The 23,780-nt window shown below is 33.4% G+C and overlaps 2 protein-coding genes and 2 long non-coding RNA genes across 10 annotated transcripts in view; 3 read left to right on the forward strand and 1 right to left on the reverse strand.

The window, feature by feature from the left end:
- Nucleotides 1–1,642: 1,642 nt before the first annotated feature.
- On the reverse strand, nucleotides 1,643–6,593 carry LOC106767254. 4 transcript variants are annotated; one of them, XR_002668948.1, is made up of 6 exons: nucleotides 6,452–6,593; nucleotides 6,185–6,229; nucleotides 6,002–6,093; nucleotides 4,477–5,432; nucleotides 4,269–4,343; nucleotides 1,643–1,957 (listed from the first exon to the last, which is right to left on the reverse strand). It is a non-coding gene; the product is annotated as an uncharacterized LOC106767254 (long non-coding RNA). The 4 variants fall into 4 exon arrangements; XR_002668946.1 differs by having other exon boundaries at nucleotides 6,002–6,229; XR_002668947.1 differs by lacking the exon at nucleotides 6,185–6,229 and having other exon boundaries at nucleotides 6,452–6,588.
- Nucleotides 6,388–8,996, forward strand: LOC106767108 (two-component response regulator ARR14). 4 transcript variants are annotated; one of them, XM_014651937.2, is made up of 5 exons: nucleotides 6,388–6,436; nucleotides 6,534–6,583; nucleotides 8,078–8,229; nucleotides 8,307–8,462; nucleotides 8,587–8,996. In XM_014651937.2, the coding sequence occupies exons 3-5, from the start codon at nucleotides 8,100–8,102 to the stop codon at nucleotides 8,850–8,852; spliced, it is 552 nt and encodes a 183-aa protein (XP_014507423.1). In that variant the 5' UTR covers nucleotides 6,388–6,436; nucleotides 6,534–6,583; nucleotides 8,078–8,099; the 3' UTR covers nucleotides 8,853–8,996. The 4 variants fall into 4 exon arrangements, with proteins under 4 accessions (XP_014507423.1, XP_014507422.1, XP_022640026.1 ...); XM_014651936.2 differs by lacking the exons at nucleotides 6,388–6,436; nucleotides 6,534–6,583 and adding an exon at nucleotides 6,592–6,724; XM_022784305.1 differs by lacking the exons at nucleotides 6,388–6,436; nucleotides 6,534–6,583 and adding an exon at nucleotides 6,658–6,790.
- Nucleotides 8,997–11,935: 2,939 nt separating this feature from the next.
- On the forward strand, nucleotides 11,936–19,830 carry LOC106768886 (signal recognition particle subunit SRP68). The gene is made up of 14 exons (XM_014654259.2): nucleotides 11,936–12,096; nucleotides 12,227–12,322; nucleotides 12,466–12,532; nucleotides 13,007–13,117; nucleotides 13,801–13,996; nucleotides 14,939–15,024; nucleotides 15,284–15,479; nucleotides 16,265–16,376; nucleotides 17,007–17,134; nucleotides 17,217–17,423; nucleotides 17,564–17,673; nucleotides 18,467–18,596; nucleotides 18,960–19,106; nucleotides 19,248–19,830. Exons 2-14 carry the CDS (start codon nucleotides 12,232–12,234, stop codon nucleotides 19,476–19,478), a joined length of 1,812 nt encoding a protein of 603 aa, XP_014509745.1. The 5' UTR covers nucleotides 11,936–12,096; nucleotides 12,227–12,231; the 3' UTR covers nucleotides 19,479–19,830.
- Nucleotides 19,831–21,466: 1,636 nt separating this feature from the next.
- The window catches only part of LOC106768079, a 2,810-nt gene continuing 496 nt past the window's right edge, over nucleotides 21,467–23,780 (forward strand). The window contains exons 1-2 of the long non-coding RNA XR_001376214.2: nucleotides 21,467–21,774; nucleotides 21,907–21,980. This is a non-coding gene — a long non-coding RNA (uncharacterized LOC106768079). The remainder of the gene's footprint in view (nucleotides 21,775–21,906; nucleotides 21,981–23,780) is intronic.

Consider the following 23,780-nt stretch of genomic DNA (forward strand, 5'->3'; position numbering starts at 1 on the left):
GTTAAGGAAGACCGTGAGGCTAATGTTGGGTATTGCTCCCTCCACTACCCCTTTTGTTTCTTCCACCTCTTCAACCCTTTACAAAAAAATTTTAATTACAAAAGTTTTTTTTTTTTTACTTTTAATTCTATTTATTTACTTTTTACAAAACTCTGTCTTATTCATTTTACTCACCCATTTTCATTCACGGAGCCCCAACTTCCACTTTTCGAAGTCTCACTTTTTCTCTTTTTAGATTCTCGTCCCCTCAAATTCTCGCGCATATTCGTTTCTTTTCATCTCCCAACTCTTACTTCTTTTCTCCATATTTGTTTGGTGTGCGGTGGTATGGCTTTTCGTGGTGAGGCAGTGTGGGGTGTTTGCGGTGGTCATTCGGCGGTGCAGTGGTTCCAAATGATAATTAATATTTTATGACTAACAATAATGAATATTTTATGACTAACATCATAAAAAAAATCATTAACATTGATAAAAAAATTCTAAATGACATCAATGAAAACATATATGATTAATGTTGGTGAAAAAAATGATTGCAAAATAAATCTAGAAATTAATCACAGTTGATTGCTAACCTGAGATAAATATTCATTATTGTTAGTAAAATATGTTAAAACACTTGTATCTCAATTTCAAAACCATAACGGAATAAAAAAATAAAAAAATGTATACATAAATTAATTAAAAAAATTTCAAAAGTTCAAAATTCTTACTAATTAATTATAATTTAAAATTTTTCTAAATTTAAATGATCAAATTTCTCTTTTAAAGTTTTAAAATTTCAATATTTTATTTTTTATTTAAATGATTATATAAAATGTTTCAACTTTTTTGTAAAATTAACTATCATCCACAATATTTGTTCTAACACTTTGTGACATATATTTCTTCTTCATGTATCAACATGTTTTTTTTATGTGAGATTGCTTAACTCTTAGTACGTTGGTCTGGATAAGATAAACAATCAGAAAGTTCAAAAGATACAACAATGGAAAGAAGCATAAAAAGCAAAAGAAAATGAAACATAGAAACATGAGTCCACCATCAAGACAATTGTGTTGTTTAGGTGATGAGATCGAAGAAAGAAAGAAACAACATAACTGTCAATAACAAATACTTGTAGGAAATTAAAGTGGATAGGAGTTAAAAAACACTAACCCTAAAAATAAAATTGTACTGAAGAACAGGAATGTGAAGGTGGAGAGAAAGGTAAAACGGGGATGGGGAGGTGGAGGGAGGAGGGGGTGGTGGTGGAGGGAGCAAAACCCTGAATGTTTAAACAAACAAACCCAAACTAAATATCGAGACGAGTCTGAATGGACTAAAGGTTAAAGAAACCTTTCCTAGACCAAAGGTCAAGACAAGTTGCCTTGAATCAAAGTACGTCAGCTTGAGACAAAGGTTGAGATGATTCAATTTGAACAAAAGGTCAAAATTAACATATTCAAGTTAAAAGTCGAGACAAAACACATTAGATTGAAATAAATTGGGTGATTGATCAAGATGGTTCATCCTCAGTCAATAACCTTTTAAAAAGTATATAAAAACATAATTTTGTAAAATTAATTTTAAATACCTATTCAACCAGTAATGTTTACTATACTAATACATTTATTTTTATTATTTAAATTTTGAATTCCAGATATAAATTACATAGCATTCACATGTTCATACTCAATGTGACATCCCAATAATATACGTCATGCATATACTAATAAGACGTCATCACATACAATATTAGAAAGCAGAATTTAGGATGACAGTTAAGTACTTAAGAATTAGGGATTAAAGTTATCCAAATTTAGGAGAAATTTAAAACTTGAAGAACTAAAGTATATAAAAGAAAAACATAAAAAGAAAGTGTTTCGAATAACAAGAGAGGCTATGAAATCCTAGAGCATCTAGGCAGCTACATCTCCATTCTCCTCCAAGACGTTCTCCACATTGACTTCATTCTCCTCTGCTCACATCCAAGTAGATGATCATTGCAAAAGAAAAGTATACAACATGAACACAAGCAAATGCAAGGGTGAGCTAATTATATAAAAAGCATACATCATATCAAACATATAATATACAAGAGTTAATTTTTTTTTAATCAAAACAGATTAAGTCATAAATCCTAACATGTTGAATACTAGACTTGACTCGTCCGGACTTTAAAATGATAGTCGAGCTATGACGAGTCTTGCACCCGTGGTGACTTATGAAACTTGGGTTCTCCACCCTGTCACACTCACGAGGTTAGTTCGTTCCACGCCTTGAGGCATACTGGGAGCCCCCAAGACTAAGGACCTCCTGCTACTTCTCACCACTCTAAGTGAGTTTGATTGACCATTGAAGCGTCAGAATGACTCCCAAGGCTGAGACCCTACTTTCATTTTAAAACACTAAGAATCTCACCAAGAGATTCTACACAGATGGAACTTGGTTTACCACTTGGTTCGTACTTTCATCACTTTGTAATCATATACTTTTTTTGTCACAATCAACATATACATAATAATTCCTCAGGTTAAATCATGAAAATCGTTTGTATCATCTTTTAACTTATTCGTACCTACTAACAAAACAACAAGCTACTTTGTTATTATAATTTAATTTTATACCAACTAAAAGTTTAATCACATGCTAAACTTAATAATTCTAATATTTACATATCAATAATATAAATATTAAATAAAACCATTCTAATATTTATATATATAATATAATACTAAATACAACTAAGTTAAGTAACGTTTCTAATATTTAAACAATCCCATACAAATAAAAGAATGATTTTAACATATTATACATCATATAATATATAAAAAAATATAAGATATTATAACCTATTGCTAATAAACAATGATAAACTTATGTTCTAGAGACACTTAACCAACATAAATATTTCATTCATGTTTCAAGGTGGACCCCACCTAAGTCACCTTCCTCCAAACTAATTTTCTCACGTAAACCACCATTTATTGCATCATGTTTATTTATTCATTTATTAATTTTAATTAATATTACACCCTCACACCAAGTGGCCCCTACATTTCAAAATATTAAACACCAAAATCATACATTCAGTCCTGCATCCATAAAACTAAAATCTCTTCCATAAAACCATTTTAAATTATTTCTTTTGTTTCTACTGTTCATTAACCACAAATATAACACTTCTTTTTCAATTATTTTATTATTATAATCTCTTTTTTTTTTTCCTAACTTAGTATCCCACCACCTCTGAACCAAACTCCACTCAACAATAACACTTTCTTCTCCTTATAAAAGCTTACCCCAACACTTTCATCCAGCAACTACTTAACACCCCTTAAACCCAATATTTTCTTCTTCTTCATAACCTAAAATATTACTTCTGATTGCAAAACCTTCCCATGCAAAGCAAAAACCCTTTCCATTCCTTCCCTCCGACGAGAATAACCATTCTTCCGAGTGCTAAAAAAAAATGTCGTGAGGCATACCACCTGTGCTAACCAACCATTCTCCTAATTCCCGAAAACACCATTGAATAACTCTCTTCTCTGCCTTTAATTACTACCCTTAAATCTTACTTCTTCATACAGTAAAACATATATATCTCCTGCAACCCAAGATTTCACATCCTAACCACTTTCTCTCTTTTCTCACTACTCAATACTTAACATATACCATATTCTAAATTCTCCCCACTACCGACACAGACGTACAAAACATGCCCCTGTTTTCTTTCTTCTAAATCTCAATCACGTAAACCCTTGATATAAATTCTCCCCCATTTAATCATTCATTTTATTTACCTTCTCTACTTTCCCAATAACCCTTCTTCTTTCATTTTCTCTACATCACCAGACAACCACAAACCTGCAATATCTCTTCCTTTACGTGAAACACTAACGTTTCTACATTCCCATACCAGAACTACAACACCTCTTCAACCTTTCTAAAACCAGCGAACCTAAGTTTCTTCATCTCTAAACTTTCCAACATATATTGAATTATAATATTTTATATTTAATCCTAATCGAATAAAAGATTTCTTCCATCAACGCATAACCCATAATATAACCAATGCATACCTCTCCTAACAGTCCAAATTACCACAATCAAGTTCATCAAAACACACCACAGACAATTAATCACAGGTTCATCATTTGCACAATCCAATTCATGCTCAACAGGTATATAAAACCGTGAGAAATACAATTCAAACCGTACATAGCTTCAAATCCAATATGCATATATTTTATAAAATAAATTTGCACAAAATAATTAGCTCCCCTTACCTTTTGGTTCTCACAGCACAGTTCCTAAAAAAACGCCCTAAAAGTATCTTCGCATAGAGGTAATTTCGACAGTACCTATAAGCCACCAAATTGGTGTAGAGCACAATCTTTAGAACTTGATAGGATAAGGAAAAATAAAAATAACCCTACTTGCAAGTATAACCTTTGCATGAGTAAAACCCTAGGGTGCGGAGAATGGGAAATTTACCTTATCAGCGGAGAGACACGAAACTAATCGGATGATTTGGAAGCTCTCGACTTTGGAAACGTGGGGCACCACGTATTTGAAAATGAAACGATGAAAATTTGAGAAAGAGTAGAGAGAAGGTGGAGCAAGGTTTAGAGAGAAGGCAAAGCTTTTAAAGAACCCACCTTTTAGAGAGAGAGAATTTTAGCTAAAATGAACTCTGACTTAGTAAAACCCCCTGCCCCTAAGGCTGCCTTTAATTTCTATGGGCCTGTCTGCCTTGTTTTAGAAATTTCTCTGGCCCTTACATTCAACTTCAAATTTGTCAAGAGTATTTCTATTTTGAATTAGTTGGTATGACCATATTTCAAAACCTAACTTCATGTTTTCCCTTATGTGACTGTCCTTGATATAAAGTTTTATATTTATATTAATGGAATTCTATAATTTTAAGCACACATTTTTTAACATGACAATGATAATTACTACATTAAAGTATCCATGTTAACAAAAACCTCAAACATTTATTAAAATATTTTAAAATATGTAAAAAGCACAACAGTTTGACATGTTACAAATGATTTTTAACACCTTTTCACTTTATTTTTATTATAACGAGTTGATCATATTATATATTGTCGTCAAACAATTTTTCATAATGTATTTTGTTATTACTTTAGTTTAAGAAAGTAAAAATTCGGGTTAATTACCGGTCCAAACCATACCTCAGGCTAACTGGGCCGGGCTTGGCTGGCCCGGCCCTTTTAAACATACGGGCATACTACAGTTTTTGTTTACTGGCCGCGGTCTTCGCTTCTTTCCTTGCACCCACAGTTCTATTCATTTCGGAGTCTTTTCTTTTGTCACAGTGTATGCAAGTAACGTTCGCAGGGGCTCCTATCTATCAATGTCTTCACATCATGCTTGGCCATAGCCTCCAATACCAACAAGTGTTTGATGTAATATTGTGATAATACCTACCAAACATGCAAATTCGAAACGAATTAAATTATTAATAAAGTAAAACCAAAATTGGTCAACTCAACCATAAAATACCATTCTTGTAACAACAAATTGCCTAACTCTATCAACAAATTCATATCTAATTCCAAAAAATAGCAATATCAATAACATAATTCATTCTTAGAGTAGCAATAGCAAATATGGGTGTACTCAATCAAAAACATCCTCTATATAAAAAAGGTTTTAGAATAGTCCAACTTATTTATAACTAGTCTGGCATTCATTGCAAACATTATTTCAATAAGAACAACAAATAGAAATACACACGAATCCTGCATTACACTTTGTGTTTAAAGTGTGTTTACAGATTCAATGCGTGAATTTATTGACAAAAGCAAGACCATAACAGAAATCTGTGTGTCAATTCAGATAATACTTAAAATATCAACGGGTATCTAAAAAGCTAATACGTGAGTTAGAGTACTTAGATATAGATGTTTGAAATTAGAAACTCAGCACAAGTACCTTCCACAACTTATTCAGCTGAGATTAACTTGAATGAACAAAATTCAGAAGTGCTTACTTAAGAGGATCCATTGTGCTTTCTCCCACGTATGCAACAGCAGCAAAGTGCATGACAGCATTAAATTTGTTCTCCAAAAATATTTTTTCAACCTGATAACCAGTCAAATAAACAATCTTTCAAGTTCCTTCCCCACACATGCCAAATCTTCACATATACTACGTTAGAAAACTTATGTGGTACCGGATGATTCAACTTTTTTGTTCCCTTTTCCTTGTTTGGGGTTTTCTTGGGAAATGAGAAGACGTGAAAGGGAAATGGGTGAGAAACGGAAATGAAAGAGGAGAAAGAAGTGAAACGGAAATGAAAGAAGAAAATGGAACCCGTGAAAGACGGTGGGGGTGTAACTGCCCAGCAAAAATAAATGAGTAAAAGTAGGAAGGATAAAATTGAAATTAAAAAAATTTGGGGAGGTGGAGGAAGCATGGTGTGGTGGTAGAGGAGCAATACCCTAAAACTTTTTATTATTTCTCCAAGTATCTCTTTGTCATATAACCCTTGTATTTCTCAATCGTGCTATCGTCTTCTGTAGGGTTCCAGTGTTCCAGTGGGTAGAAGAGAAGAATCGGTGCCTCCGACAAGGTTAGTGTTCGTTTCAACAACTTTTCCCCCTCGCTCGCGCTCGCCGTCGGCCCCAATCTCGCCGTCAGCGGTGGTCGCGTCGTGCCCCCTTCGGTGGTCGCACGGTTTCGCCTCTGTTCATGTGATCTGTTCCGCACTCATGTGCGTGGGTCTCTGTTTCACTCATATGTTGACATCCCTTTGTTCGTGTCCTTCGTGTGGTATAATGTAATGAAATATATATATTTTTTTTCTGAAAAGTAGTAAGCCTTTGTTCTTATCTTTTTTTTCACTCAACTGCTGCAGTGTTTTTTAGTTTCTATGTTTTATAGTGAAACAAACTTAGAGCATTATGTCTGGAATAATCCAAGTGCATCTTCATCCTCTATCCATGCATTTTCTCATCTCTCCCAAAACCAAAACTTTATTGTGTACCAACTTCTTAAGCTTGGTCTAGATAGCTCTCTATCAACAGGTGCCTGGAAGGATAAAGTTGTGGAGTATATATAAATGATAATGGAGTGAGTGTGTTAGAGTAATAGAGTGAGTAGTTGGTTAAATTGTGCAACTCAACCTGCTTTAGGAATTTTACCAAAATTGAAAATACTTTAGTATTGAGTTCTAAAACTAACTTTTTCATTTTAAATTTAATGGGCTTAATGAGAAATTAAGGAAAAGTGTTCCCACCATGGAACAAACCAATTTTTCCATTTTGGTGAGTCTTTTAAGTTTCATTTGTCATGTATCTTTATAGAACCCTCTTTTTTTGCCTAATCAAACTTTCCTTTGCCAAACACTCAGCTGCTTCTTGTGGATCCCTGAGTCTTATGAGATTCACAGCCTCTTGGTTCTTCATCACCTCCAAAATATATATTGAAATTCATGATCCACTGTTTTCTAATGACCAAGCATTAGAAGTTACTTAATATTCTGGGGCTTGACTCCCATATGTCATTGCTGGCCAGGATAAAAAATTCAGTATCACAAGCTTTTCTCCATTTATCACAAAACAGTTGTGCACAAAACAATTTTGATCATAACAGCATACATAATAAATGATACCAAAATCCATTGATATATATAATTTTGCACATGTTTGTTTACCGTTTTAGAATTCCTATTTGATGGTGTTTTGGATTTTGGTGCATTCGGTTTGTTGCTGGAATGGAACGTGAGGTCTCGATTTCTAGCTGCAATTTTGTCTAGGTCCCGCAAGAGATGGTGTTTCTGGTTTGAATGAAGAATATTGGATTCCGGTTCCTGGTTTTCTGAATCTTATTTAGTATGATTAATTATGGTAGAATGATGTAAGATGCTTTATTGTTTTAGTTTGATGTAGTTTGAGCTGTGACATTTGTCTAACATTCGCTTGTGCTGAAATTTGCTGGGTCTTTTTAATTACCCGGATATTTGATTTATGTTGTTTCAACCTTGGATCAGTTTAATAGGGGATTTGAATTTTGTTAAACCATGCCATATGTATTCATTTCTTTCAATTGCTTTCTCCATTCCTAGTCTAAGGTGATAGTGGAGAGTGATGGCCGGAACTTCGTCTTCTGAAATTGACATCCCTGAATTTCCATCAAGTCTTAATGTCCTTGTCATTGATACTGATTCCGGAGTTCTTGAATACATGGAGAAATCATGCAAAGAAAAGTCTCATAAAGGTTAGGTATATATAATATTCTATTCGTAATCATTCTTTGAGAGAAATATGTAATTCTTATGCTTGAATTGTGTGCAGCTGTAATATGCTTTGAATCTTCAATGGCTGTGGAAGTTTTGCGGAAAGAAGAAATAGAGATTCATATGATCGTCATGGAGCTTAATATGCCAATGATGAATGGCTTTGAATTCCTGCAATTTCTCGATGAAGAAGGATTTGATATTGCTTTTGTCAGTAAGTAATACTAGTCTTTTACATTTTTACTCAAGTTTACAACTTTTGACTGTTTAACCATCAAGGAACTAGTCTTTTACATTTTTACTCAAGTTTTCAACTTTTGACATTTAACCATCTGCAGTGATGTCTGATGATTTTACTCTGTCTACCATGACAAAGGCTTTCCAACTTGGAGCTATATTCTATTTCATAAAACCCTTCGGTGATCGGTTGTTAGATTTGTGGCCACCTTTCTTAAAGCATTATTACGACAGGCGTCACTTAGAAGATGATGAGACAGGTGACGGAGAAGCCAAAGCCGATGAAGATGATGAGACAGGTGATGGAGAAGCCAAAGCCGATGATACCCTCCACAAGAAAGATGATACCTTCCACAAGAAAGATTGATATCCTTCACAAGAAAGATGACACCCTAGTATGATCAGCAGACTTATGCAAAATTCATAGTTGGTTTAGAAGCTAAAAAGTTGCAGCTACTAAATAAAGAGACTGAGAAGAATATAAAATTACATACTTAATTTCCTTCGTTAATTCATTGCAATCTTTAGGGTGAATTCTTATTTATAATAATATATGATTATTTAAATAATAAAGAAAGCTAATTTTACAACAAAAAAAACATAATTTATACGATGAAGTTTTTTAATATTCTCTTCATTTTATGACTTATAGAATGAAGAGATAAAATAGTTTTCTATACTGTATGTGATTTAATGTAGATTTAATTCGGTGATTCAGAATTGGAAATATCTTTACCTATTAAAACCTAAAATATAAAAAAGTAAAATAAAGAAAATTCGATTTTAGAAAAAACCAAAACTACTACATAAAACTTTTTACATTAATAATATTACAGGATTTTAAATATAAAGTCATTTAAACAAATTTGAGTTCCAAAAATAGTATGAGAAATAATATTTTGAGCTGAAGAAACGATATAAAATGAAATTAATATTTCAAACTAAAAAAACATCTAAATTCTTATCTTATAAATTATTTTAAGAAACAAATTGACCAAACCACTGTTGTTCCTAAGTCGGATTGAAATTATGATTCATTCAACCCATGTACAGTAGGAAGTGAGACGGACGACCATAAAGAGAATCAGGACGATCGATATATGATGGAACTCAAGAAAAAACCATAGCGAAGCTCGGTATCTGCGACTGGGTGCAACCCCTGTTTATAAGAAAAACTTTGAAGAATCCACATGGAGTCTTATCGTCACAAGATAACCCCGCATTCTCCATGCTCAAAAAATATTCTTCGAAAATATGCTGAAAGACGAAACGTCTGGTATGACCACTGCGTCGAGCCTGTGTCACCATCAAAACCGTACAGGTGGTCCGTCCAGGCTGGATACCCATGTGAAGGATTCGTGACGGACGATCGCATAGGGTAGCTAATCCGATCTCCAAATTGGACGGGTTCCTCACCAAAGCTCTAACGTGACGGATGACACTTACGCCCGGCCGAGGATGAAAGTTAGAATTTAGTAAGCTTTCAAGATTAAGGTAAAACCAAATTAACTGGCCTACAATTGGGCCGTAATTAAGATTTTGTTAATCATTGGCCCATAAAGAAAACTATAAATATGAGTCAAGGGTAAGAGGTAGGTGGTTCCATTGAATGCATATTTATTTCACTCTTTCTCTCTCTCTATCTCTAACCTTTAAATCTCAAGGTCAACTCTAACTTGAGTGTCGGAGTACCTTTAGCAGGTATCCGGACAGACGAAATTGAGAAAGTGAACGAAGACCAAGAAGAACGAGGACATAGGACCGGACGAGTAGCGAAAATCGTGTAGTGGAAGCAGATCCAACCGAAACACACCATATATTCATCTTTATATAAAAAATGTAAAAAGATATTTTTACTGTTTGCTCAGTTTTTTATTTTATTTTTAATAATATTTTGTAATTTCTAAAAAATGAGGTATTTCATTGTATATTTAATTATATATTGTTATATATATATATATATATATATATATTTATTGAACAAAAACTCACACGAAAAAAATAATATAGAGGGGAAAAGAAATAACATAAAGGAAAGTTTAGATATTAAAATCCCAATAAAATAAAATATTGAGATTTGATTATTTTAATAACAAAAGTTTAAAATATAAATAAAAGTTTTATAATCAAATTTTATTATTTTAAAAACACATAATTTTTTTAAACTTTTTTCTTTTAGAGGTTTTTCTTTTCTTTTCTTTGGATTTTTTAATAGTTAGCTTATATGTTTGGAGATTTTCTAATGAAGTTGTAGTATTTTATATGTTATCATTGCATTCTATAGAAAAACATAGAAAAACAGTAGTATTTTATATGTTGTCGTCCTATTTTAAAGGATGTTGTTTTATTTTTATATGATGATTTGGTGTTACATACGAAGTTGTAGTATTTTTATATGATGTTGTGGTATTTTATAGGAAGCCGTAATATTTTTATACGATATTTTTGTACTGTATATGAAGTCATAGTATTTTATATATTGTCGTGGTGTTTTATAGGAAATTGTAGTATTTTTATATGATGTTTTGTTATTGTATATGAAGTCGTAATATTTTATATGGTGTTGTGGTGTTTTATATAAAGTCGCAATATTTTTATATGGTGCCGTGATATTTTATAGGAAGTCGTAATATTTTTATATGATGTTTTAGTGGTGTATATGAATTCGTGGTATTTTATATGTTGTCGTGATATTCTATAGGATGTTGTAGTATTATTATATGATGTTTTGGTTGAAGTTGTGGTATTTTATAGAAAGTTGTAGTATATTTCTATGATGTTGTGATGTTTTCCCAATGCATGGTAGTGTTAGATACTTTGTTGTGCATTTTAGAAATGTTCCTAGGAAATTAGTGATGATTGAGATGTTGTGAGCCTATGTATCATGATATGTGTTGGTTGTAGGGACAATTATATGGTGAGTTGTAATGGTTAAATGCATGATCCGTAATGTTGTTCTTGCATGGTATAGTTGCAAAGTTAATTGGATCGTGTGTCAAGTGGAACATGGGTTGGTTGAGTTGTTGTTTTCTACAAGGTGATTGTAAATCTTATGTTTTCTTACGTAATCAATGACGGATGACGTGAAGAAGTCCTACATTGGTGTGTAGGTCCTATTTTAATGAACAGGAAAGTTTCCGTTGGTCATGAGTTTTGAACAGGAAAGTCTTTATTAGTGTGTGGATCCAATTTTGGTGAATCGAGAAGTCATGTATCGTTACTTTTTAAAGACTAAATATAAAAGTGTCAAAATTAAAAGGACTAAAATAAATAAATCATTCAAAGAGGACGAAAACTAAAATCACTTAATAATTTAGAGACTAAAATTATATTTAATTTAAGAAAGTAAAAATTCAGGTTACTTACCGGTCCAAACCCTACCTCAGGCTAACTGGGCCGGGCTTGGCGGGCCCAGCCCGGCCCTTTTAAACATACGGGCATACTATAGTTTTTGTTTACTGGCCGCGGTCTTCGCTTCTTTCCTTGCACCCACAGTTCTATTCATTTTGGAGTCTTTTCTTTTGTCACAGTGTATGCAAGTAACGTTCGCAGGGGCTCCTATCTGCTTCAACCTCAACCCTTTCACGACACCAGAAACCCTCGCGAGCCAGGTTTGTCTCATTCCCAGATATCCTTATTTCAAGATCTGTTGCAGCGTCCTCATTGTTCTTCGATCGAGCCTTCAATTTTTTTTTTCTCTCATTTGCTCACTGGTTGTGTGATCCATTTGAACTAATCAAGACTCGATGGGCAAGGAGAGCCAAGTGTCTGCTATGGAAATCGACGCTCCGAAACCGGATAGTTCCGATCAGATCGTTCCCAAATTCTCCGTTAACGGTTTGTCTTTTACTTCGCTGTCCAATGCTGCTCCGTTCATTTTCCTTTGGTCTTTATTTTACCAAAGAAACGAAAATACTGCGTTTAGTGGTGGAACTTTGACGATTCGTCTAATTGATATTTCTGTTTTAAAAATTTATCAGTGCTGCAATTGTTGAAATCGGCTCAAATGCAGCATGGCTTGCGCCACGGAGATTACACTCGTTATAGGTATGTATTTATGCACTTGCTACCACGATGTCAATCAAATAGCAATTTATTTATTTTCTGTCTCTAGATGTATTACAATCTGCATCAAAGGTTTTAAATTGAGTGCAGAGTTTCGTTGCTACTTGACATTTCATGTAAACGCGGTCAATGCGGCTGCAATTACTGTTACAGTAAGTCAAGGGTTGTGGATGCTTTTTTAAAACCTTGTTTGTATCCCTAAGAATGATTCATTTGGGAGACACAATGTCCGTTGATTTTTCAGCTTTGCTTTTATCCTGATTGTTATGTGTAACATATTTCCTTTATGGTTTGTGCTACTTGGTGCTCTAGACTTCGAGTGTTATAGCATTTGTGGATTTGCTATTTAGTTATGCAATCACCTTATCGAAACCACGTATCCAATCTGTTGCCTTAGGTAAGATGCTGAAATATGTATAGATTGCTAACAAATTACTTTTTTGCTCAACATTGTAGGAGGTATTGCACAGCTCGTTTGAGGAGGTTGTATAAATCGCTGAAGTTTACCCATGGTCGTGGCAAATATGCTAAAAGGACCATAACTGAATCCACTGTCTCTGAAGTAAGGTATGCTTCAGTTGCGGTATTTTTCTTTTCTGACACAAGTTATGGCACCTTTTTGTAGTTGATTTGAAATTTTGATGGAAGGCAAAGAATATTAAAAGGGCTCTGATTGGATGTTAGTTGTTAGGCTTTACTATCTTAATTGCTATTGATAATTCCCTGGGGTTGTTGTACTCTTGAATCGCATAGAATCTCTATTAGCTTTCTATTGCTAAGATTATATGCAAGTTGTTACCTGAGCCTAAAACAATCTGCAACAAGAATTGAATTTATTATAAAGATGTCTAGGAAACACCCAAGCAACCCTACTAATTGCCAAAATATCCTCTTCTCCTTTCTTCACTCACATTTACACTCCTGTGCCCCGTTGGGCATGTTTGTTAGAATCTAGTTTAATGGAAAATTCTCCACTGTTTTCCTTGTCACTTCCCATCCCCCCTCCCATCCCCCCTCCCATCCCACCCCTGTCCCCCTTCTTTCGTTGTGATAGGTCCATGAGTGGAGCCATCACAAATACCTAAATATTTATACAAAACCATCATTTAGACCTTTTTTTTTTTGTCTTGCTGTTCTTAGAATGTTTTTCAGTAATTTATGGAAAAAATAAAGAAAATAAATCAATCTGTGGTTACATTTTTAATTGGACATTTATTTCTAACATTGGAGGTGTTATGGTTTCAAATCAGGTTTCTTCATCTAATTCTGTATACAGCAGAGAGAGCTTGGAGTCATGCCATGGAGAAAAGGCAGCTTCCAAATGGTCCAAATGCAACTCAACGTATATATTTGATTGGTAGGTTGCGGAAAGCGGTAAAATGGGCTACTTTGTTTTCACAATTGTGTGCTGTCAAGGCAGATTCTAGAACATCTTTGGAAGCTGAGGTGTGTCTTCTATTTCCCCATTTGGTTATGATTAGTTTGCTGCAGTATTTTGTTCCCCTATCTTCTTGGTGCAGTTTTTTTATGATCAACTGCTTCTGAGGTGGTCAACATGCGGGCATTTTCAAATGTCTATATTTCATTTTATTTATGGAATTATATGCCTTTTCTTTATATTTTATTTATAAATTTTAAATGCTTCGTTTGATCTTAATAGGTAGTAGTAAGTAGAAAAAAATATAAGATATCAACACATGGTCATAAAGAAAGAAAAATATTCCTTAAGTTTTTTTAACATGGGAAGTTTAACTCTTTTCATCATCCATCAATTACATTTATTTTTCAATGTTGTCCTTAAAATTTCCGTTTAGCATTTTTTTTTCTTCATTTTTTAACACTATAAAATTTTTCTCCCTTAAACAAATTGAACTTACACATTATTAAGGTATATGTTAGGGATTATCCTTAATAATATGCAATAAGCAGTGTTATAAACTGAAAAACAGTTAAGCCAGATGTTATTGGAATGAGTAAATAAATTTAAGTAATGCTAAAATGTATTGTAAAATTTTGAATAGATAAGAAATTTGAAATCATTGGTTTTACATGAATTTAAAATCAAAAGAAGTATATTAGAAATTGTATTAATGCTAGTTTAGAAGTTTCATAATAATTTAAAATCAAAAGAAGTATATTAGAAATTGTATCAAAACTCACAGTAATTTACAGGGCATAAAATATATTTTATCCATCCAGACGTCTGCACTTTAATGGTTAGTTCCAATTTCATGTGTTTGTCCTATTCTGTTTTTTTATTATTATTTTTTTTTATCATTATTAATCGTTTTTTAATTTTTTTGGGGACTTATGCTTTTTAAAATGTAAATATTATATTCCGTTGATAAAAAATAAACATTCTTTCTCTTTTTGTCCACTGAATTTTAGGCTTATGAGTCCTATATGAAAGGGAGTTTGTTGTTTGAGCAAGATCAGAATTGGGACGTGGCTTTAAAGAACTTCAAAAGTGCTAGGTACGTTGATTCTGCTTCCACGATTCATCCATATTGCCTTGAAGAAAAGATAAATAGATACTCTTTGGTAAACAAGATAAAAAAAAATGGAACAATCTTATATTTGCTGGAAGGAGACAATTTTGTTAATGATTTGATATTTTATGCTTTCTTTCAGCAGACACCTGTTTAATTTGTGACCAATTGATTTAGCATATTGGGATGCTTCTGTTTTCTAGCTCACACTACTTAAGATTTTAACCATCTCCTTATATAATAGGGCTGTATATGAGGAATTAGGGAAATATGGAGATCTGGATAACCAAGTTTTGTGTCGTGAACGAGTTGAGGAGCTAGAACCTAGTATCCGATACTGCCTTCACAAAATTGGCCAGTCAAATCTACAGGCCTCTGAACTTTTACAAATTGGTGACGTGGAAGGTCCTGCACTAGACCTTTTTAAAGCAAAACTAGAGGTTGGTATAAGTTCCTTTTATATGAATGGGAAAAAGGAAACAAGTAATATATATGCAAATCAATACATTCATATGGAAATGTTGCACTGAGACAAGATAGACTTTTCAATTTTTTCTTGTTCAATGGAGGGACACAATCATGTTCAGATATGCTGATCTTTTAAGTTTTGATAAACTTTCTGAAATTATCTACCTTCACACTCAAGAACTTCTGAAGTCCTAATTTTTCAGCAGAAAATTTAGCTTGATGCTTGGTGGCTTTACTTCAGGGTCCTTAGGTAGAAAGTTTTTGTATTTCCTGTGCATCATGCTTTCCTGTAATTGTTTGGTTGGAGGGTTAAAGTCACTCCCCACGGGTTCTGTCTCCAATATAAGTGTGATTTGGAGGGCACAGAAAGCAGTTTATACATGTTGAATCATGTAGACTAAATTTCTCTGGGATTTTATTTTAACCATCATCTCCATTACCATTTATACAGTAGAACACTATATCATCCATATATTCTCTTCCCTCCCTTTGTGAACCAAACATGGTTTATCTTCTGTTTCTTGTGAACCAAACCAAACAAGGGGGCCTATCATTCCCTCGATTAAAACCCCTCTGTTCCCCTTCTTACCCATCCACACTTTAAATGTATCATAGTAGCCACTTTTTGCTATTATTTCATAGTACACCATTTTATGACTATCCAATTCTATTACTTGAATCAGGTAGGGTACTTTTTTGAATTCACTCATTTATTTCCTATTGATAAAAGTACTGAATGGAATAATGTTTGTTTCAGGCTGTAATGGCTGAGGCAAGATCTCAACAAGCTGCTTCCATGACAGAATTCCTGTGGCTTGGCCACAGATTTCCTATATCAAATGCCAAAACAAGGGTTTCCATCCTGAAAGGTTGGTTGCTTTCTTCCACTACAAATAAGAGTCTTGTAATTTGGAAGCAAAATTACACGTTGCTTTGTCCCATCTCTTCTTCCATTCTACAAAATGGCATTACTACCCTGCGGGAGATTCTTTCCATTTTGTTGTGTTCTTTCATCTTGTGCTGTGGTGAAGTTATTGCACTGTTGCCCACACTAGATGGGCTTTCTCCCAATGTGAATACCAGTTATACCAATTTATTTGGGAACAAACATTGAATTGCAATCCTTTCTTCCAAGGCTTCATTTCACATTGCGAAAATTTTATTGGAATAACTATTGGGTTATTTTCATTCTCTTGTCCTTGATTTGATAAGTATATTTATCAATTCAAAAACATTACGTTTTGCATTATGGTGTGTATTTGGGGAGCTGAATTCATGATTTCTATTTTCATGTAAAATGCATTCGTTTCTATAATTATGATTCATAAATAATATGTAACATTTTTCATTTTTTTAAAATGTAGCCGGTTGTTTGATTTAAAGTATGGTATTTTTTTTTTCCCTATTGATATACGATATCATGTAATGCTTCTATCTGAATATTTTTCTTAGCTATAAGCCTATATCAAGTAATTTTCCTATCTGCATATATTTCTCAGCTCAGGAGTTGGAGAAAGATATACATGGTCCATCGGCAGACTCAATTCCAGCAGACAAAAGACTAGTTATTTTTGACAAAATCTTTTCTGCATATCATGAAGCCCGAGGCTATATTCGGGCTGATTTGGTATGGGAAATTACTTGCTGTTAACTAAGAATTGTAATAAAAGTCGTTTTACTCATTAGTATTGAATTTCTTTTCGTTTTAGGCCACTACAGGAAGTGCAGAAAGTGTGAAAGATGATTTGAATGGTCTGGATAAGGCTGTGAGTGCTGTACTTGGAGAAAGAACCATTGAACGCAACCTATTGTTGGTTAAGGTTGCAAAAAGCAAACTAGCAAAGCGGCATGATGATAAAAATGAAAAAGTCACCAAACCTGAAGAGCTTGTTCGCTTATATGATCTCTTGCTACAGGTTGATATCCATTTTTTGTTGTAAACTTGCATGAATTGAACAAATACTTCTTTGAACATCGGCTTTCAGGCTGCTGCATTTTTATTTTATGTGCTCATCAATTTGAAATTCAATGCTAATATCAATCACCCATTTGGCAGAATACAGCTGATCTATCCGATTTAGTCAGTTCTGGAAGGGATAAAAAACCAGAAGAAGTTAGCTTTGCTGAAGTGTGTTCATGCAAAAGTTTGGCTTTTCGAGCTCAGAGGTTTCCTTCTTGGAGCAAATATTTTCATACCGCTTTAGTTAATTGCTTATTAAATGCACACACAATTTCATATTTTTTGGATACCTAGGATATTCAAGTATATATTTTTAGAATAAATACGTACCCCAAAGTATTTGGGATTCTTTAAAAAGATAACACACTAATTACTGTTCACCGAAAGATCCGTTTTGTTCATCCCTTTTAAATTTGTTCTGGGCCGAAATCGGTGGACCTAAGTTCATTTCTTCGGCAAGTGAGTTGAGCTTAACTAAATTCAATGTCAAGAGCTAGCTTAAGAGAGGAGGATTGCCTATATTTTACAACTGAGTATTTTGGCCACATTTGGTACCACTAACGGCTTCCCCCTTCCCTATCCCCAGAATTGGACGCATGAAGTACAATGTTTGTGAGACAGAGCATCTATAGGTAGTCCAATGTTAAAACTGAATAGCCTCTTATGCCGAATTACAAGCTTTTCCTATAAAGCAAAATTAACTTATCCAATAAATTTATTTTTAACTTACGGGAGATCAAATTCCATTTTTTCTTCAAATTTTTGTCTCTTTTGAGTTCTTATGGAAAAACTTATCCAAATAAGGTCTTGTTCAATCCTTAGCTACCTCAAGGGATGACGATTGCCCAAACTCAATAAGTATGTATTGTTTTGCCTATATTTGTACTTGATGTTGGGTCTTAACAACCCCCTTGACAAATATACTTTTTGATGACCACCTATCTTCTTAATGCTTTTAACTTCTTGATGTATTAATATGTTCTCACAACTTAAATGCAGGTGCTTTTATGTTGCGAAGTCATACAGTGTGGCTGGGATGAGGGCTGAAGCATATGCATTGTACTGCCGTGCTCGCAATTTGGCTGATGATACTTTAAAAAAGTTTCAAATGTTAGATGGTGATAATAAGGTAATTTTAATCTTTTGTTTTTCCGGATCAGGATTGGGTAACTTGGACACCTCACTGATTAATGCTAGCATTATTGTTTGCGCTGCGATAATTTCTCAGGAGGACAATTTTTATCTAGTTGGGTGCTAAAGTTTTCCTTGGCTCATTTAATTCTTAACTTTCTTAACTTTTAAACACTTGGTAGACCATGAAGTTGAATGAAATCAAATATTATTAACGGGAGATAATTAATCATGTAAACATAGGTATCTTGTATAATGATCAAATCATTATACAAAAGGCCTGTGTTATTGTTGCCCCCACATTTGATTTGAATGGCTGTGTATTTTCTTTATTTTTTTCATTGTTTGTTCGGTTTCACAGACTATGATTAAAGAGTTGGAGGACTTGTGCAACGAGTGCCGATCTAACACTTGTATTGAGCATGCGTTGGGGATCATAGAGGAAACAAAGACTCAAGAGAATCTATCTGAAAAGGTCTCCAATATATCATTGACCGGAACTGAGCGGGTACATATGTTTCTACTTATACAATAGTCCCTTTGTTTTTTTCTGTTCATGCATTATTATACGACGAGGTTTTTTTATCCTATTGAATTTGTAATATCTGCTTGAGCATTTATCGATATATATGTTGTATGCTTGTTACAGTTGGAGAAATTCCTTCTTGAGAAACTTGAAGTTTATGAGTCTGCTGTGGGTGATTCAAATGTGAAGTGTACACCACGCATTACAGGCTTCCCTCCATCTTTCGAGGCAATTTCACGAAATCCTATTGTGCTGGATCTGGCTTATAACATGATTGAATTCCCATCTATTGAAAATAGGATGAAGAAGGATAGAAAAGCCAAAGGCGGCTTTATCAGTAGAATATTTGGATAGGTGTATTTGATTAGGTTTTTTGTTCTTGAAACTGAATAGTTATTGACAACTGATCTTGTGGATTCTTTTGTTAAATATTGTGAATTTTGAGATGTCTTGTACAAATTTTGGGAGGTCTAAACATTTTGAAGTGGAGACTTGACTCAAATTTTGAGGGAAACATTTAAACCTAAAATTTTCTTTACACTTCTTTTTTGAGAAATGCAAACATAAGATATCAGAGTTGCCTTCATATATTCAGCACAGCCTATTCGTGAGAGTGCAATATTTTAGGAGGCAGGTCTTCTGGAATTGTATGTGAAACTGTTGATGAGGGGATAGCACAAGGTCAATAAAAGTCCCTTTCAACTAAGCTAGAAAATGGTGGCAAAATCTGTACTAGGTTGTTGACTTCTGAAAAGACAGTGACAACTCCTGAATATTTTGGCCACTTCTGTACCAATTTCTAAGAAATCTGAAAGTACTTACCTATTCCATACCGCATGCCATTGTTTTTGTATATTTTATATATATATATATATATATATATATATATATATATATATATATATATATATATATATATATATGGGTTTGTTAACATGCGTACTTTTTCAGTTGGTATTTTTTAACAATGTATTATAGTAAACAAAAATATCCTCATTTATCATGGATTTTAAGTTTTAAGGTCAAGGATATTTAAATAATTTTCATTCTCAAAACTAAAAAAAAAAAAGAAAACCCCAAACCCTTACTCACCTCCCTCATTCCTCTCAACCCTTTCTCTTTCATCTCTTTCTCTGTCATCCCTACTCTTGCCTCAATTGAAAAAAAAATCAGAAAACATTGCCTAACTCTAATCTATCTTCCTTACTTATTCAATTTGTTTCTCTCTCGTTTTCATACTCTCTCTCAGCCACACACAACAACCCGCTACATCCGTAATTGGTTGTTTTTGCTTTGTTCGTTCATTTGGAGGATGTGTTATATATTTTTCCTTCTTATTATTATTAAATTTCATTTTTAAATTAAATCATGTAAATAAAACCTTCATAAATCAATTAAATTTTCATACATTATTTACACATCTACACCACATTTCATTATATTTTTAAAGAACAAGATATTTCTCTCTATTGTCCTTTTTCCTTTACATAAAGTGTTTTTTTTTTTCCTTTCTCTTTTGGTATGGTATATATGATGTAAGATTACAACCTATAATTGAAAGAATTGTATTCCTAGGGAGCTATTATACCTATTTCTTTAATTTCCTTATGCTCTTTTTTTATCACTTCTGAAGGTGTTTAGAATAAACTTTTAGCAAAAGTTTCTGATTTTTTTTTTTCAATTGGGACAACAGTAGGGATGACAGAGAAAATGTTGGAGTGAGAGATGAAAGAGAAAGAATTGATAGGAATGAGGGAGGTGAATAAGGGGTTGGGGTTTCTTTTTTTTTTTAGTTTTGAAAATAAAAATTATTTAAATATCCTTGACCTTAAAACTTAGAATCCATGATAAATGAGGGTATTTTTGTCTACTATAATCCGGTACACATTGTTAAAACGTACCAACTGAAAAACAGGCGTACGCGTGTTAACAACCCCCCTCTCTCTCTCTCTCTATATATATATATATATATATATATATATATATATATATATATTAATGGCCTAATTTAGTTGGTGTGTGTCGGGCACATAGTTTGGCTAAACGGGACATTGCGGCATATCCAAGTTGATTTTACATTTGCCGTACTTGTAGAACATTCGCGTACGCTCAGCGTATGTCAAGCAGAAACGGAACCGTGTCGCATGCATGTTGCCTGTTTCAAGGAAAGGCTGTGCTGAATATATTTTTACCTCTAGTTTGAATGCTTAGAATTTCAGCCGTAAGTATGAGTGTTCTTTATTTATTATAGATACATGCAATATGTTCAGAGTGAATATGTTGTAGCTTTGTATGGAAAAACATACAAGTGGAACGAGTAGTAAATCTCACTTGCATAGCTATGTGTAAGGGCCTTAGAAAAATAAATAAGCCATTGGGCCTAATAAGGGCAGCGGGCCCACTCGAATTGGTCACATGGCCTTGAGAGGGGTCCCTTTCCCCAATTCAGATTTTCATTTCCTCATTTCCCNTCTCTCTCTAGAACTCAGATTTCTTATTTTCTCTGACTTCTCTCTAACCTTGCTCCACCTTCTCTGTACCAATTTCTCAAATTTCCACCGTTGTTATTTCAAATAGGTGGTCCCCCTACGTTCCCGGAGTCGAGAGCTTCCAATCCATCTGATTAGTTTCGCGTCTCTCCACTGATAAGGTAATTTCCCATTCTGCGCACCCTAGGGTTTTACTCATGCAAAGGTTCTACCTTGCAAGTAGAGTTATTTTTATTTTCCTTATCCTATCAAGTCTTAAAGACTATGCTCTACACCAATTTGGTGGCTTGTAGGTACTATTCGGAATTACCTCTGTGCGGAGGTACTGTTAGGACGCTTTTAAGAACTGTGCTGTGAGAACCAAAAGGTGAGGAGAGCTAATTATTTTTGGGTTGAATCTGTTTTCGTGTTTCATGTATGATTAAATTCAAAATATGATGTTCTGTTTGGATTGTTTTGTTACTGTTTTATGTTGGCTTGGTATGAACTTGATTGCATAAAGGAAAAGAATGTTTGTGAGAATTGTTGGGTAGATGTCGGTCACGGTTATGAGAGGAGAGCTTTGGGTGGTGATTTAGAGTAAGCGTGGTGTGCTTTGGTTTCATAAGTTAAGAAAAAGATGAGAAAAGAAAGGGGTAGGCTACATGAATTAAAGAAAATAGAAGGAGGCACTGTAATAGTTATTTGGNGTGGTATGGGTATAACCAAAATAAATAAGAGAAAGGGTGAAGCTTCTCTATGAAAATGGAGGTTGTGTATGGGCACACTGTGAGTGATATTTTGGTGAGGAAGGAGTGAGAAAAGTGTGTATATTATAAATAGATAAAGGAGAGGAGAGAGAAAGCATGGTCCCACGTTAGAGTTATAGGAAAATAAAATAAAATAAAATAAGTTAGAATTGGGTGTAGTATAAGATATAAATGGATGCAGAGGAAGATAGAATGGGTTGTGACAATATATAAAAAGGTGTGTGCGTGAAGGACTGGGTGAGAAAAGTTTGGGTATCTTTCATGAGGTAGTAGAAATAAAATGAAGAAAGAGAGAGTAGTTGAAGAGAGAGAATGATGATGTACCGTGTGTGTGAGTGAAAAATGCTACTCATATATATATATATATATATATATATATATATATATAATAGTAGATATGAAAGAATAGAAAGTGAGAGAGAGAGAATTGTTTTTAGGAAATTTTTTTATGAAAAGCATGCAAGAAATATATGTATGTACGGGAGGTTAAATGTGATTGATATGAGGGATGATAGGAGGAGTTTTGTTTATATGCTGCAGGGTGGTTTAATATATGGAAGTAGCTGGTGTTAGGAAATTGATGTTAAAGNGTTTATATATTATATTAATATAGTATGTATTTTATAAAGAAAATATAATAATATATTATATTAATAAAATATAGATATAGATATATATTTATATATTGAAAAAAAAGAAAGGAGTAAAGTGTATATACAGGACAAAAGTTACGTATATATATAATATATTATACTTAAGAGTTACGTATATTATATATATATATATATATATATATATATATATATATAATATATATATATATAATATATATAATATTATATTACGTTAGGCTTTACGTATATATGTATATATATATTTATACATATAACATACTTTTTATATTGAACTTATATTAATTAAAGGTATGTATAGATTGATGTGTTTTATGAGTTGAAGTGGACTATTTGGATTATTTGGTTTTTGGTATTGATTAATTTAGATTATATTAGTGATGAATGAGTTGATATATATATAATTGAGACTATGTTTGGAAAGTAATGAGAATGGTGCTATAAGTCTTTTGATTGGTGAATAATGCATGTTCTTGATGAGTTAATCTTTATTATTGAGATTAAAGGTGGAATGCATTGAGTTTATGTATATGTCGATTATGGCAAAAAGTATATGATTACAAAGTAATGAAAGTACTATCCAAGTTGAAAATCCAAGTTCCATCTGTGTAGAATCTCTTGGTGAGATTCTTAGTGTTTTAGAATGAAAGTAGGAGCTCAGTCTTGGGGGTTTTCTTGACGCTCCAATGGTCAATCAAACTCACTTAGAGAGGTTGAACCATGTGGTGAGGAGTAGCAGGAGGTCTTAGTCTTGGAGGCTTCCATCATGCTCCAAGGCGCGGAACA

Source organism: Vigna radiata, chromosome 7 (assembly GCF_000741045.1).
Source record: "Vigna radiata var. radiata cultivar VC1973A chromosome 7, Vradiata_ver6, whole genome shotgun sequence".
In the NCBI taxonomy this organism is placed as follows: domain Eukaryota; kingdom Viridiplantae; phylum Streptophyta; class Magnoliopsida; order Fabales; family Fabaceae; genus Vigna; species Vigna radiata.

Coding starts and splice junctions, on each gene's coding strand:
- LOC106767108 (XM_014651937.2), top strand. CDS start 8,100: ATGGCCGGAACTTCGTCTTCTGAAATTGACATCCCTGAATTTCCATCA. Junction 8,230..8,306: donor CAAAGAAAAGTCTCATAAAG/GTTAGGTATATA, acceptor AATTGTGTGCAG/CTGTAATATGCTTTGAATCT. Junction 8,463..8,586: donor ATTTGATATTGCTTTTGTCA/GTAAGTAATACT, acceptor AACCATCTGCAG/TGATGTCTGATGATTTTACT.
- LOC106768886 (XM_014654259.2), top strand. CDS start 12,232: ATGGGCAAGGAGAGCCAAGTGTCTGCTATGGAAATCGACGCTCCGAAA. Junction 12,533..13,006: donor GGAGATTACACTCGTTATAG/GTATGTATTTAT, acceptor TCAACATTGTAG/GAGGTATTGCACAGCTCGTT. Junction 17,135..17,216: donor GCTATATTCGGGCTGATTTG/GTATGGGAAATT, acceptor TTTTCGTTTTAG/GCCACTACAGGAAGTGCAGA.